The sequence below is a fragment of the Cardiocondyla obscurior genome, linkage group LG21 (assembly GCF_019399895.1).
Source record: "Cardiocondyla obscurior isolate alpha-2009 linkage group LG21, Cobs3.1, whole genome shotgun sequence".
In the NCBI taxonomy this organism is placed as follows: Eukaryota; Metazoa; Arthropoda; class Insecta; order Hymenoptera; family Formicidae; genus Cardiocondyla; species Cardiocondyla obscurior.
In genome coordinates this window covers 719,106-734,229 of record NC_091884.1, presented here as the reverse complement: position 1 = coordinate 734,229, position 15,124 = coordinate 719,106, and the positions used below count along the sequence as shown (strand labels likewise).

Sequence of the window (15,124 nt, the reverse complement as noted above, 5' to 3'; positions counted from 1 at the left end):
TAAAGAATATATTTTTAAAAAAATTATCATATGCCTAAGTAAAATGACTGTTAGTCATTCACAATAACGTCGAAAGAAAGTGTTTATCCACATTAATTATATTACTTATATTAAGTGTTTATCCACATTTAATATAGTTTAGTAGTTTATTTATAAAGTTTGTAAAAAGAAACCTGAGGTAAGATCAATCTGACGGATCGATAAGTCTATAAGTTATCAAAACAACGCAAGAGACTATTTAATAATTATACAAATTTATGATTAATGCTACTCGATTAGCATTTTAGCTTTTCATTTCTTCCGGTTGTATATATATATATATATTTGTATGTATATATTAATTATTTCCATTTTCAATTCAAATTGATTTTTATTTAAATTAAATATCTTACATATTTAAATTTCATGGAGTTAGTTCTAGCTTAAATTGAAATCATTGCAAATGCAAATTCGATTGCGCACGTGCATTTGTTTTTAAATTTTTAATTACAAAAATTTTATATCTTTGAATTAGAAACATGACACAATAATTAACGTTATTGCTAGAAGAATAAGATGCATTTGCAATATAGTTCAAAATGTAAAAAAAAAGAAAATTAGCAATACTGAAGTAAGCATTACAAGTGTTTTCTTACGATTTTGAACTTTTACTTCAGTATTATTTCAAAAATATTAAATTAATTAATTTTTTTTCCTTTACATAGCCTAATTTTTTTTATTCCAAAATTAGGTTTAACTTTCAGAATTATCTCTCTTTTTCTTTCTCTCTCTCTCTTTTTGCAATTCTATTCTTATTTAACTCTGTATAACACTACGTTTAACTCTTCATACCCAATTTGCATTATAAATAATTTCTATATTAGTATAATATTTTTACTCCTGTATGGTGAAAATTGACGTATCAACGCATTACTTGCTCTTTTAACCTTATACTCAACAGTATATTGCGTGTCATTTCCTTCATTATTTTTCGAAATGAATAATCTCATGAATGATTAGCATCAAAGTACGTGGATTTGAATTTAAATTATATTTTAATGGTCTTAGCTATACTATGAATGTTACCCACATTTACCAAAATAAACATTTTCTCAACACTTGATCAACCTATACTCTTGACATAACTCGGACGATAATTCTAAGTGCTTTTCGCTTTGTATTGCATTGTGTTATTGTTATAATTGCAAGACTGTTTTAAATAAATTAATAACATGACAATTGATTCAGTCATGTCGATTCCCGAATTTTACGCCGGGCAAAGTATATTTTTAACAGGTGCGACGGGATTTTTGGGTAAAGTGTTAATTGAAAAAGTTTTACGGTCTTGTCCAGATGTTGGTGAAATATTTCTTTTAATTCGACCTAAAAAAGGTATGAGTATCGACGATAGGCTGAAAAATATGTTAAAGTTACCGGTAAGTCATCTCAGTTAAGATATTCAGTGTTTGTTTTTTTAAATATTTTTTATTTTAACGATATTATACCGCTATTAAATAAATTGTAAGCTATTTTTCTAAAAGTTATTGTAGTTTCATTAACAAATGAAAAATGTTTTCAATTTAAAGTCTTGTAAATTACAATAAATTGTGTTGGTTTTAGTTATTTGACAAACTGCGCGAAGAGCAATGTTCAGTATTTTCAAAACTAATTCCGATCTCTGGCGATTCTAAAAAAAAAAGTTTAGGCTTATCAGATGCGGACGTGCAAATGCTGATTGACCGAGTGACCATAATAATACACGGAGCGGCTAGCGTGAGATTTAACGACAGTTTAAAAAATGCTATATGTACCAATATTAGAGCAACAAGAGATATCTGTATTTTAGCTCAAAGTATGAAAAAATTAATAGTAAGTAAAAAAAAAAAAAATATCCTTTTCAACAATTCATTCTATTATACTATAACGTATTATATCTTAATTACAATTTTTATCTCTACTTTTATTTATTACAAAAATGTATAATCAATTATAAAAATTAAATATAATATTTAAAAAATCAATATAAATTTTTAAGTGTTTAAAAACAAAAATTTTAACTCTCGAAATAATTGATTTTACTGATTACAGACATTATTGTACATTAGTACTGCGTACACGTCACCGCATAGACCAGTTTTGGAAGAAAAGGTATATCCACCAATAGCCGATTGGCGAAAAATGATTGATATAGCCGAATCTTTAGATGAGCACACGTTAAATATTCTTACAGCTAAGTAAGGAAAGATAATCGTAATTATAATTTTTATATTACCAGAAGTATACTGCGATTTATTTTCTTTGATTTGACGGTAAATTTATTTTAAATTTTTAATCTTATGTACATTGAAAATCATGTTTAGATGTTTGGAATACGCTCCCAACACGTATATGTTTTCGAAAAACCTATCAGAGCATGTGATTGAAACATATTCTTCTTTTTTACCTTGCGCGATTGTAAGACCATCTATGGGTACGAATTTTTAATATTAGAAATACATTTTTGTTTTAGTTTAATAGTCAATTATTATAAACTATATTATAATATAAACCTTATAAACGAGTTTATTAAAACTTTGTAAAGCTGATGTAAAATACATGTTAATTAGATTTTTACATCTTCTCTCATTATTTATATTCTAATTCTTTTTTCAATTAATAATAGCCATGAAAAACTTTATATGAAAAAATATAATACATATTTTTTTTAGTATTTCCATCAATAGAAGAGCCATTTCCAGGATGGGTGGATAATATTTATGGTACAATAGGATTTTATGTCGGTAGCGGAAAAGGAGTACTTCGAGTTGCTCTTAATAATTATAATGTTTATCTAGATATAGTCCCGGTGGACATTGTTATCAAAGCTATATTAGTCACATGTTGGAAAGTTGGTTCGACAACGTACGTATTTACTATTTTAATCCAAAATATAATCAAGAATTTTGTATACTATTGTAGTTAATAAGAATCTTATTATCTATATTTCTAATATTTAATTAGTCATTAGTATTACCTTAATTTCAATTTGTTAACAAATTAAAAATTAATAATGTTATATACATGTTAAATTTAACATTTCGTAAATCTTTATCTCATTTCTAAAATTTAAAGCAGACCTCATTCTATGTAAGTTTTGATAATATTGTAATTTAATTTTTTTAATTTTTTTTTATTTTAATTTATTTTATTTTATTTATTTTATTTTATTTTATTTTATTTTATTTTTTTTTTTTTTTACTTATTGTTATTATTATTTACATTTATAATTTACGTTTACTGATTAATAAACTTTAAAGTTTGTTTGCTTTTAGGCATACACCAGGTTCAAATTTCGTTGTAAACAATACATGTCAAAATCTTTTCACGTATGAATATATTGGTATCATGCTTGGAATAGAAATTAAAGAAATACCTTTTGAAAATAGTATTTTTCCTTCGAGAGTCGTACAGACTAATAATTGGATTTTATATTACACATTAATGATACTTTTGCATATGCTACCAGCTTTAATAGTAGATACAATTTTAAAACGTTCTGGACGTCAACCGTTGTAAGTCTCAAATATTTAAAAGGTTTGAAATTTATGTATATTTAAGTAAATTAGAAAAATTTAGTTTATGGTACAAAATATAATATTAAACTATTTTTTTTAAAAAAAGTTTAATAAAAATCAATTTTTTACTACATTTTTTTAATCTATTTTTCTTTTTTTTATTTTTCTTTTTTTATTTATTTTTATCAAACTCTTCCTTCTGCATTTCGTAAATATAATTTGTTTTAAAGAAAGAGAAGGAAAGGAAGAAAGATAGAATTTTTATTTAACACCATATTATTTAAATATTTATACGTCAATGGTATTATGAAATTTTATTGCTAAATCTACAATTATATGATTGTTAAAAATAGGTTAAAAATAGATTGTTATATTATAGTGTTAAACTGATTTAGATCTATAGAACTAATAATGTGTTAATTAGTTTAGTACGATTACAAAGAAACGTGTTTGTGGCTACTCAAGCTGTTGGATGGTTCGCATGTAATGAATGGAAATTCACTGATACAAATCATCTCGCTTTACTATCTTCAATACCCCCTAATGACCGGGCAAACTTTTCTTTTAATTATGTCGGTTATGATTCCAAGGAGTATTTTAGGTAAATATATTTTATCCTAAATAACGTCTTAAATGAAAATAATAATTAACGTATATATTTATTTGCAATATGAAGATATTGCGTCATTGGTGCAAAGAAATTTCTTATTAACGAAGACATGAATAAAATAGATGGACTCAAAGTTAATGTTAAAAGGTATATATAAATTATTATTTTGTATATTATTTATATACTTATTTAACTGTTAAAATTGCGCGATTGCTCTTTTAAGTGTGTAATATTACATGAAACTAAATATGCAATTATTTTTAAAAGACAAAACATTTCATTTAAAATTAATAATCAAATGTTAATACTTGCATTATATTAATTATAATACGAAAAATTTTATGTAATTTATATAATTTAAGTTATAATTAAAATAATTTAAATATTCTATATATATATATTTTTTTTTCTTTTAGAATGGATTTTATTTTCGACGTGATGAAACATATTGTTGCTGTCAGTGTACTATGGATGACATTTAAATGGTTTAAATGGTTCATTTATTATATGTTATAAACTCATCAGCATGTTATCGCGAACTAACAAACTATAAATTTATGATAAATGAACACGACTTGTAATATAAAAAATAAATTTATTCTATTGTTTAAAAAGTAAATAAAAATAAAAATTAGTTTTAAACACCTTATTTTTAATATATAAAATATTTTAAGTTCTTATAATAAAAAAATTTTAATAGTTATAGTTATTTTTTAAATATTATATGTATAATCACATTATTATTATGAATAAAGTATATTATTATATGTACTGTACGTTTGCGTTTGATTCTCAATGTAAAGAAGGCAATTATGCCATCCTCATTAAAGCACAAACAATGTCAAGAGTTTAATTAACTGAAGACTATTACTTTGAATAAAAGACTATTAATATTAAACTCGATTCTTATGTAAATTACAATTTCAAGCATGAAAACGTATATGGAAGAAGACATAAATTCGTTACGTACACAGAAGAGTCTATGTTTCCGTTCTGTAACGAGCTGCAAAATTGTTATAATAATTACGTTATAAAACTTGATTAAAAGAAAATTATATCGTAATAAACAAAATGACAATTAACCCGGAAAAATCGATTCCTGCATTTTACGCTGGACAAAGTATACTATTGACAGGTGCGACAGGATTTCTTGGTAAAGTGTTCGTTGAGAAGGTATTGCGATCTTGCCCGGATGTTAGTGAAATATTTATGTTGATGCGCCCGAGAAAAGGATTAAGTGTTAATCAAAGATTAGAAAATTCATTAGATTTACCAGTGAGTTAATTGCTTCCGTAATATAATTTAAATTGAAAGAAAAATTTATTATCATAGAAATGTTAGATTATAATAAAAATTATAACGCTCTTTGCTTTAGTTATATGAAAAACTACGTAATGAGCGGCCGGAGAGTTTCAAAAAATTAATCCCGATTTCTGGCGACGCTAAGGAAAAGGGATTAGGTTTGTCCGCTTCGGACAGGCAGATGTTAATCGAAAGGGTGACTATAGTAGTGCACGGAGCGGCAAGTGTGAGATTTAATAACAGCTTACAATTCGCTATATTTACCAATACTAGATCGACAAGAGATGTCTGTATTTTAGCTCAAAGTATGAAAAATTTAATAGTAAGTCAATAAGAAATAGCATTACATATTTAATTTTTAGCACGATGTAAGCTTAGAAAAAAAAATTTAATTTGATTAAATTATTATAACGTGTTATCATATATAAGTTATGGAAATTTTCTGTGTAAAAAGTAATTGAAACATAAATGTCGCATTTTCTTCTTATATGTCAAAGGCGTTAGTTTATGTTAGTACAGCATTCGCTCATATAAATGAGCCATTGATTGAAGAGAAACCATACGTACCTATCGCAAATTGGCAGGAAATGATTGATATTGCCGAAAAATTGGACGAACATACTCTAAATATTTTTACAGCTAAGTAAGCTATTTTTTTTTTTTTTTTAATATTAGAATAATTTTTTTTTGCGTTATTTTTATAATTATTTTTAGCAGCACATTAAATCTGAAACTTGATTTATACATTTTATTTTGCATTTATTTACAGATGTTTAGGATACGCTCCCAATACGTATATTTTTTCAAAAAATTTGTCGGAAGGAATAATACACGATTATTCTTCTTCGTTACCTTGTGCTATCATAAGACCTTCTATTGGTACGTAACTCTTATTTTAATTAATATAACCAAATTATGATATATATTCCTATTATATTTGGATACATGTAAGAAACTTTATGTCCTCTTCTATATTTATATGCATCTAACAGTAAAATAATTTTTGATAATTCTTTTATTAAGCAGATCAATAAAAAAACCTAATTAAACGTAAAAAATTTAATTTTCGTAATCACGTGACTTTAAAACAATTACATTTTCTTATTTAAACTAGTTAAATTAATTAATTGCAAAGATTTGCAAATATATTTTGTATTTCTAGTAACGCCGGCATTAAAGGAACCGATACCAGGATGGCTGGATAACATTTACGGTCCAATAGGACTTTTTATTGGTGGCGGGAAGGGATTAATACGAGTAGCCTGTTGTACTAAATCTGTTAATCAAAATGCTGTACCGGTAGACATCGTCATCAAAGCCATATTAGTCACTGCTTGGAAATTAGGATTAACTAAGTATGCCAAAAAACAAATCTATTAGCCCTATACAAATGGTAACGTAAATTGAAAATGTATTTTTGTCAATCCTTTTGTTTAATCATGCATACGTTTCTTAATTCAGGTTTACACCAAACTCGACATTATTTATTTTAAATTGTACTAATCAAAAGCACTTGACCTATCAAGATGGTATAAAATTGCTGTTTAGTATTATAAAAGAAGTGCCTTTAGAAAAAACTGTTTGGATTCCGAATACAATATTGACTGATAATTTTGCGGTGTTTTATGTTTTAACAATATTACTACATATTCTGCCGGCTGTATTAATCGACTTGTTTTTATCTGTTTCCGGACGTCGTCCCATGTAAGTGTTAAATGTATGCATATTTAACTAGCTTCGCATATTTATTTATCATTAAACGGATAACATAGCATAATTAACTACTTATAATTATTTATCGATTCTGTGAGTTTTTTTTTTAATTTTAACATTACTGATATTAAGTTTTAACAATTAAACGCCGTATTAATAAATAATATGCAAATTAGGTTATTAGGACTGATGAGAAAATTATATGTGGCTAATCATGCTGTAAGTTATTTTTCATTCCATGAATGGAATTACAGCGAGATAAATAGATTGAATCTGATGCTATTAATATCACCGGATGACTGGGACGCGTTTTCTTTTAATTATGGCTTCTCGGATATCTCAGATTACTGCAAGTATGTGTACTAAGTATTTCTTTATTTTAAATGTTTAAATAGCGTCTGAAAATTTTTTTTTATTGAAAGAAAATTAACGACATTAAATATTTGATTTTAAAGGCATAGCGTTATTGGTGGCAAACGATTTGTTCTTCACGAAGACATGAATCGATTGGATATAGCACATGCACATAGAAAAAGGTAGATTTGAAAGCAGAAATATTAAAATATTTTTATTAATTATATTTTAAATGTTAAGTCATTAAAAATTGCAATTTTTTCATCGCAAACCTTGATCAAACTAATTATTATTTTATTTAATTTTAATCTGAAATTAATTTTGTTTCTAGAGTGTATTGGTTCGTAACAATATTGGAAACTACTATCTTCATTGTCATATTGTGGATAATTTACAATTATATATCGGCGTCATGAAATATTTGTCCGCTTTTAAAAAATTACAGCTTCTAACCATCAAATTTATGTAACTCACACAGTCTCGAAAATTGCGATAATATATTAATAAAAAAAATATTTTTCTTTATAAATATTATTTAATTTTTTTATTTTTTATAACGGGAGTATTTTAATATTGATTGTCTAACATTACGTGTATTAAAATTAAATAAAACATGTACTTATATACAAAATAAAATTTCTTCTCCTTAACATTTTTACCTACATCAAATTTTTTCTATGTTTTTTTTTTATATTTTGTGCAATACATTAAGAGACGTTCTGTTTACCATGTCAATCAATTTGATTCATCTCTACGTTTTCTTTTCCTTTGCAATCTCCATATATTTTTTCTCAATAAATTTCCGAGTTTAAAAAAAATTTTCTTGTTCTTTTCGAATATTACATTATAACGTTTGTATACTTTTTTTACAAATTTTCCTCTTGTACCGCTTTTATCATTCATTGACTCGGTCTTTTGATTTTATTATAGTTTACAAACGTTAACTCTAATTCTACTTACATTTGGTTAACAACGTAATAAAAGAAATACTCGACATCAAATTCAATGTCAATATAACTGTCAGCTAAATTGAATTGAATCAGGTTTTATATTTGGGAAACCGGAAGTGATATGTAGAAAGGTAAGGTTAAATGGCAGGAATACATTGAACTAAACTTGTTTTTTTGCGACAATCATGACGTCGATAAGATCAGAATTTCATTAACTGCAAAGTAAAACATACGTAACATTAAATTCAAGCGGCAGTTGAATGGATAGGTAGAAAATATCAATACGATTTTTATTTGTACCTGTTTTATGTCTATATAACACGGGCGGCAACAAGTCTACCTGATTCGTTAAAATATTGAATTACCTAAGTAGTGTTTTATGTTACTTTTATCATTAAAGTAACGAACAAAATGACGACTGATCCAGCAAAATCAATTCCTGCATTTTACGTGGGACAAAGTATACTACTGACAGGCTCGACGGGATTTCTCGGTAAAGTGTTCGTTGAAAAGGTGTTACGATCTTGCCCGGATGTTCGTGAAATATTTCTAGTGATGCGACCGAAAAAAGGGTTAAGTGTTGCACAGAGATTAGAAAAAATATTACATTTACCGGTGAGTCTAACGTTTCTCTAAAATATTTTTTTCAATTAAAAAAAATTTATTATAAGGGGAACGTAATATTATAATAGAAATTATTACGTTCTTTGCTTTTTTTTAGTTATATGAAAAGCTACGTAATGAGCAGCCGGACAGTTTCAAAAAATTAATCCCGATTTCTGGCGACGCTAAGGAAAAGGATTTAGGTTTGTCAGCTTCGGACAAGCAGATGTTGATCGAAAGGGTGACTATAGTAGTGCACGGAGCGGCAAGTGTGAGATTTAATAACAGCTTAAAATTCGCTATATTAACCAATACTAGAGCGACGAGGGACATGTGCATTTTAGCGCAAAAAATGAAAAATTTAGTGGTAAGTATATCAATATTAAATAGCGTTACGTATTTAATTCTTAGCACAAAAGTAAACGTATGCTTTCATTTTATTTGTTAAAGGCGTTTGTCTACGTAAGTACCGCATTCGCGCCTGCAAATGAACCATTTATAGACGAAAAAGTATATCCACCTATATACGATTGGCAGAAGATGATTGATATTGCTGAATCATTGGATGAACACTCTTTAAATATTTTCACAGCTAAGTAAGTTGCGGACAATATTCCGTACCTATTTTAAACTTTTATATTTTTCGATATATTAAAATAAAATTGTTTTCTTAAAGCGATTTTTTTATTCAAATTATATTATTTTAAACGATATTTATGTATTTTATTTTATATGCATTTACAGATGTTTGGGATCCACTCCCAATACATATATTTTTACAAAACATTTATCAGAAGGAATAATACGTGATTACTCGTCTTCGTTGCCTTGTGCTATTATAAGACCTTCAAGTAGTATGTAACTTTTCTTTCGATTATTAGAAACAAATTATGGTATATATTTCTATTGCATATTCGGATGCATTTAGAAAACTCTATGTTTTCATCTTTATTCGTATACATGTAATATTTAAAACGGTTTTCGGTAAATTTTTTTACTAATCAGATAAAATAAAAAACCTAATTAAACGTACAAAAATTTAATTTTTGTATTTAAATAATTTTACAATTATCATATTTTTTTTTTATTTTAAATTAATTTAGTTAAATTAGATAAGTAAAGATTTACAAATATATTTTGTATTTTAGTAATGCCAACGATAAAAGAACCAATGCCAGGGTGGATAGATAACGTTTATGGTCCGATAGGACTTTTTCTTGGAGGTGGGAAAGGAATATTACGAGTGGCCTGTTGTGCTAAATCTGTTAGTGAAGATCTTGTACCAGCAGACATTGTCGTTAAAAATATATTAGTTATATCTTGGAAGCTAGCTCTAACTAAGTATAACGCTTTTTAATAATTTAACATTACATCAATTGATGTTTAATATGGGCGCGTATATTTGCACGTTTTATTTTATTTTATTTATTGAATTTATTTAATATGAATCGTACGATATAAATTACTAACTTATTATTATTAATTTTTTGATTTACTAATCCATACGTTTTTTTCATTATTTAGCTCTACGACAGATTCCAAATTCTTTGTTTTAAATTGTGTAAATCAATTTCCTATGGCATATGGAAGCACTGTAAAACTGTTATTCAGTGTTTTACATGAAATACCCTTCGAAAGACCTCTATGGGTTCCGAATACGATATTAACTGATAATTTATTAATATTTTATGTATTGACAATATTACTACATATTCTGCCAGCTATAATGATTGATTCTATTTTATATGTTTCCGGACGTCGCCCTATGTAAGTATGAAATATATATTTAACTAAGTCTCGAATATTTATTTATCATTAAACAGATGCCGTAATAAATTTAATTACTAATAATTATTTTATTAATCTTGTGCTTTTAAATTTGTAATATTGTTGGGACTAAATTATTATAGTTAAATTCCACATATTGTTGAAAAATAGGTTATTTACACTGATGAGAAGATTATATGTAGCTAATCGTGCTGTAAGTTATTTCGCACTCTCTGACCGAAAGTTCGGCTATTTAAATAGATTAAATTTGTTAAATTCAATACCACCTAATGACTTGGAAGATTTTTCGTACGATTATACCTCCTCGGATATTAGACAGTTTTGCAGGTATGTACATTAAGTATATCGTTATTTCAAATAATGTTTAAATACCGTCTAAACGAATTCTTTTTAATTGAAAAAAATTAATAATGTCGTTAAACGTTTTGATTTTAAAGAATCAGTGCGATTGGTTGCAAAAAGTTTCTTCTTAACGAAGATATAAGTCGATTGGATATTGCCCATGCAAATAGAAAAAGGTAGATTTTAAATCAAAAATATAAATATATAAGCAATTTTTCATTTAAAAACTGTAATCAAATTAATTAATAATATATGACAAATTAATAGCAAATTATTTTTTTTTTTAGAATGTATTTGTTCGTAACAATATTGAAAACTACCATCTTCATCGGCATATTGTGGACAATTTATAAATATATATATTCATTATAAAATTGTTGTTGATGTGTAGATAATTATAATTTATAACCATCAAATTTGTATAACGGCATGCTGCCTCGAACATGACAATAATATTCTAATAAAAAGAGATTTTACTTCAGACTTCTCATTACATTTTCGTAATATGTATATGTATAAAATTATTCTCTTGCAACATTTACATTTACACAAAATTTTCATGTACCCTGCTTCATCATAAAGTTATGATTACTTTTTAGAAACAGGAAATGATGTGTAGAACGTTAAGGTTAAATGGCAAAAATGCATTTTACATAAGCTGCTTCGAGAAACACCTCTGACGTACATCGAGATAGAATTTGATTGGCTCTAAAACGTCAATTGTGCAATACCGTAAGTAAGTAGGAGTAGCATAAGTACATGAAAAATTTAATTGAATCATTACTTGCACTCGTTTTTTGTGTGCAAAGCACAGGCGGCAACAAATCCAATCGATTCGCCATTCAGTGTTGCGTTATCTAAGTCGTTTTTCTTTAGTTAGTTTTATTTTTTTAAAGTAATGAGTAAGATGACACCCGATTCATCGAAATCGATTCCTACATTTTACGCGGGACAAAGTATACTATTGACAGGCGCAACGGGATTTATGGGTAAAGTATTCATTGAGAAGGTATTACGGACTTGTTCGGATGTTCGTGAAATATTTTTAGTAATACGTCCGAAAAAAGGATTAAGTGTTAATCAAAGATTAGAAAAAATATTACATTTACCGGTGAGTCTAAACGTTTCCCTAAAATTTTTTTTCTTTAATTTAGAAAAATTTATTATTAGAAAAATGTTATATGATGTTAGAAATTATTTCGCTTTTTGTTTTATAGTTATATGAAAGATTACGAAACGAGCGACCGTTTAGTTTCCAAAAATTAATCCCGATTTCTGGCGACGCTACCGAGAAGGGATTTGGTTTGTCCGCTTCGGACAGGCAGATGTTAATTGAAAGGGTGACTATAATAGTACACGGGTCGGCAAGTGTGAGATTTAATAACACCTTACAATTTGCAATATTTACTAATACTAGAGCGACAAGGGACATCTGTATTTTAGCGCAAAATATGAAAAATTTATTAGTAAGTCAATAAGAAGTAGCAATACATATTTAATTCTTAGCACAAAGTGAACTTGAAAAGAAAAAAAAAATGTTAATTTAATCAAGGTGTTAAACCGTATTGACGTAAATTATTTATAATGCTAATTTTTCTATGTAATAAATAATTGAAAAGGAATACATAATTGTCACATTTTCTTTTTACTTGTTAAAGGCGGTAGTACACATCAGTACAGCATTCGCGCATGTAAATGAGTCAATTGTTGAAGAAAAAGTGTATCCATCTATAGCTGATTGGCGTAAGATGATTACTATTGCCGAATCATTAGATGAACATACTCTAAATATTTTTACAGCTAAGTAAGCTATTTCTTTTTATATTAGATTAAATTGTTCTTTTTTTTTTGAGCTATTTTTATAATTATTTTAAGTGGTACATTAAATCTGAAACGGTACTTATAAATTTAATTTTGCATGTATTAACAGATGTTTAGAATACGCTCCCAATACGTATATTTTTACAAAAAATTTGTCAGAAAGAATAATACTTGATTATTCTTCATCGTTGCCGTGTGCTATTATAAGACCTTCCAGTGGTACGTAACTTTTCTTTCGATTATTAGAACCAAATTATGATATATATTCCTATTATATTCGAATACATTTAAGAAACTTTATATCAACTTTTATATTTGTGTGGATCTAATAGTTAAATAATTTTTGGAAAAAATTCTTATTAAATAAATCTAATAAAAAATTTAATTTTCGTAATCACGTAAATTTTAAAATAATTTATATTTTCTTATTTAAACTAGTTAAATTAATTAATTGCAAAGATTTGCAAATATATTTTATATTTTTTAGTATCGCCGTCAATAAAGGAACCAATGCCAGGATGGATAGATAATCTTTATGGTCCAATAGGACTTTATGTTGGCGGCGGAAAAGGAATAGTACGAATAGGCCATTGTAAAAAATCGACTACAGAAAATAATGTACCTGTAGACGCCGTCATTAACGCTATACTAGTTACAACTTGGAAGCTAGGATTAACTAGGTATCGTATTTTTATAATAATTTACCGTTATATCGATTTTCGATTTTCTAATGCATACTTTTTTTTTCATTATTTAGCCCTACGGCCGATTCAACAGTTTTTGTTTTAAATTTTTCAAGCCAAAAATCTTTTAGTTTTAAAAATTCTATGAATATATTATCGAGCATAATAAAGGAAACACCCTTCGAAAAAACTTTATGGGTTCCGAATACGATATTAACTGATAATTTATTAATATTTTATGTATTGACAATATTACTACATATTCTACCAGCTATAATATTTGATTCGGTTTTATATGTCTCCGGACGTCGCCCTATGTAAGTATGAAATATATATTTAACTAGCTTCGAATATTTATTTATCATTAAACAGATACCGTAATAAATTTAATTACTAATAATTATTATATTAATCTTGTGTTTTTAAATTTGTAATATTATTGGGACTAAAATTATTATAATTAAATTTCACATATTATTAAAAAATAGGTTATTGAAACTGATGAGAAGATTATATGTAGCTAATCGTGCCGTAAGTTATTTCTCATTCCATGAACGAAAGTTCGACCATGAAAATAGATTAAATTTATTGAATTCAATATCACCCAATGACTTGGAAGAGTTTTCGTTCGATTATACCTCCTCGGATATTAGAGAGTACTGCAGGTATGTATATTATGTATTTCTTAATTTTAATTAATATTCAAGTAGCGTCTAACAAAATTTTTTTAATCGAACGATGATTAACAACATTAAATCTTCGATTTTAAAGACACTGTGTTATTGGTGCCAAACAGTTTATTCTTCACGAAGACATGAATCGATTGGATATTGCTCATGCACATAGAAAAAGGTAACTTTTGAACCAGAAATATAAACATATAAGCAATTAATAATATATGACAATTTAATTTTAAATTAATAATTATTTTTTTTTAGAATATATTTGTTCGCAACAATATTTGAAACTACCATCTTAATTGGCCTATTGTGGATAATTTATAAATATATGTATTCGTTATAAAATTGCAATCAATGTGTTAAAAATTACCGTTTATAACCAACATTATAACGCCTCAAAGATAATAATAATATTTTAACAAAAAATTATTTCTCTTAATAGATATTTTATTGTATTTAACGAGAGTATTTTGACATATGTATGTTATCTAACAAATATCTGTAATTGTATTACTTTTCTTTTTTCTGTCAGTCTGTCACTGTCACTCATTTACTCTGTCTCTTGATTTTATTATTTTTTTACAAACATTAATTTAAACTCTATGTACACCGTATTTTAATATTAGTCAATCAAATGTCTAAAATTACTTTGGTTTCAAGAATACGGGACGTGACGCGTAGAAAATTATTTAAGGTCAAGTGACAAGAATACATTGCGTAAAACTTCATGCGTAACACAACAGTG

General features: G+C 26.7%; 3 protein-coding genes and 1 long non-coding RNA gene across 5 annotated transcripts in view; 3 read left to right on the top strand and 1 right to left on the bottom strand.

Moving 5' to 3' along the window:
- LOC139110602 (uncharacterized) overlaps nucleotides 1–15,124 on the bottom strand; it is a 103,657-nt gene that overhangs the window by 72,144 nt on the left and 16,389 nt on the right. The window lies entirely within an intron of this gene.
- LOC139110703 (uncharacterized) lies at nucleotides 299–8,178 on the top strand. The gene is made up of 19 exons (XM_070670648.1): nucleotides 299–1,415; nucleotides 1,600–1,848; nucleotides 2,068–2,213; nucleotides 2,340–2,449; nucleotides 2,688–2,880; nucleotides 3,291–3,530; nucleotides 3,958–4,134; nucleotides 4,210–4,290; nucleotides 4,560–4,658; nucleotides 5,072–5,109; nucleotides 5,192–5,418; nucleotides 5,519–5,767; nucleotides 5,943–6,088; nucleotides 6,215–6,324; nucleotides 6,608–6,800; nucleotides 6,907–7,149; nucleotides 7,335–7,511; nucleotides 7,614–7,694; nucleotides 7,844–8,178. The coding sequence occupies exons 1-19, from the start codon at nucleotides 1,212–1,214 to the stop codon at nucleotides 7,926–7,928; spliced, it is 3,048 nt and encodes a 1,015-aa protein (XP_070526749.1). The 5' UTR covers nucleotides 299–1,211; the 3' UTR covers nucleotides 7,929–8,178.
- Nucleotides 8,405–11,928, top strand: LOC139110594 (fatty acyl-CoA reductase 1-like). The gene is made up of 9 exons (XM_070670441.1): nucleotides 8,405–9,077; nucleotides 9,184–9,432; nucleotides 9,516–9,661; nucleotides 9,810–9,919; nucleotides 10,214–10,406; nucleotides 10,590–10,832; nucleotides 11,004–11,180; nucleotides 11,291–11,371; nucleotides 11,483–11,928. Exons 1-9 carry the CDS (start codon nucleotides 8,874–8,876, stop codon nucleotides 11,565–11,567), a joined length of 1,488 nt encoding a protein of 495 aa, XP_070526542.1. The 5' UTR covers nucleotides 8,405–8,873; the 3' UTR covers nucleotides 11,568–11,928.
- Nucleotides 12,018–14,811, top strand: LOC139110593 (fatty acyl-CoA reductase 1-like). Its single transcript, XM_070670440.1, has 9 exons — nucleotides 12,018–12,306; nucleotides 12,413–12,661; nucleotides 12,854–12,999; nucleotides 13,126–13,235; nucleotides 13,504–13,696; nucleotides 13,774–14,016; nucleotides 14,188–14,364; nucleotides 14,471–14,551; nucleotides 14,638–14,811. The coding sequence occupies exons 1-9, from the start codon at nucleotides 12,094–12,096 to the stop codon at nucleotides 14,720–14,722; spliced, it is 1,497 nt and encodes a 498-aa protein (XP_070526541.1). The 5' UTR covers nucleotides 12,018–12,093; the 3' UTR covers nucleotides 14,723–14,811.

Excerpts from the sequence above, each read along its gene's own strand:
- LOC139110594 (XM_070670441.1), top strand. The coding sequence starts at position 8,874 with ATGACGACTGATCCAGCAAAATCAATTCCTGCATTTTACGTGGGACAA. Across the intron at positions 9,078-9,183 it reads AAAAAATATTACATTTACCG|TTATATGAAAAGCTACGTAA; the intron begins GTGAGTCTAACG and ends GCTTTTTTTTAG. Across the intron at positions 10,407-10,589 it reads TGGAAGCTAGCTCTAACTAA|CTCTACGACAGATTCCAAAT; the intron begins GTATAACGCTTT and ends TTCATTATTTAG.
- LOC139110703 (XM_070670648.1), top strand. The coding sequence starts at position 1,212 with ATGACAATTGATTCAGTCATGTCGATTCCCGAATTTTACGCCGGGCAA. Across the intron at positions 1,416-1,599 it reads AAAATATGTTAAAGTTACCG|TTATTTGACAAACTGCGCGA; the intron begins GTAAGTCATCTC and ends TGTTGGTTTTAG. Across the intron at positions 7,512-7,613 it reads GATATCTCAGATTACTGCAA|GCATAGCGTTATTGGTGGCA; the intron begins GTATGTGTACTA and ends TTGATTTTAAAG.
- LOC139110593 (XM_070670440.1), top strand. The coding sequence starts at position 12,094 with ATGAGTAAGATGACACCCGATTCATCGAAATCGATTCCTACATTTTAC. Across the intron at positions 13,000-13,125 it reads CTAAATATTTTTACAGCTAA|ATGTTTAGAATACGCTCCCA; the intron begins GTAAGCTATTTC and ends ATGTATTAACAG. Across the intron at positions 14,365-14,470 it reads GATATTAGAGAGTACTGCAG|ACACTGTGTTATTGGTGCCA; the intron begins GTATGTATATTA and ends TCGATTTTAAAG.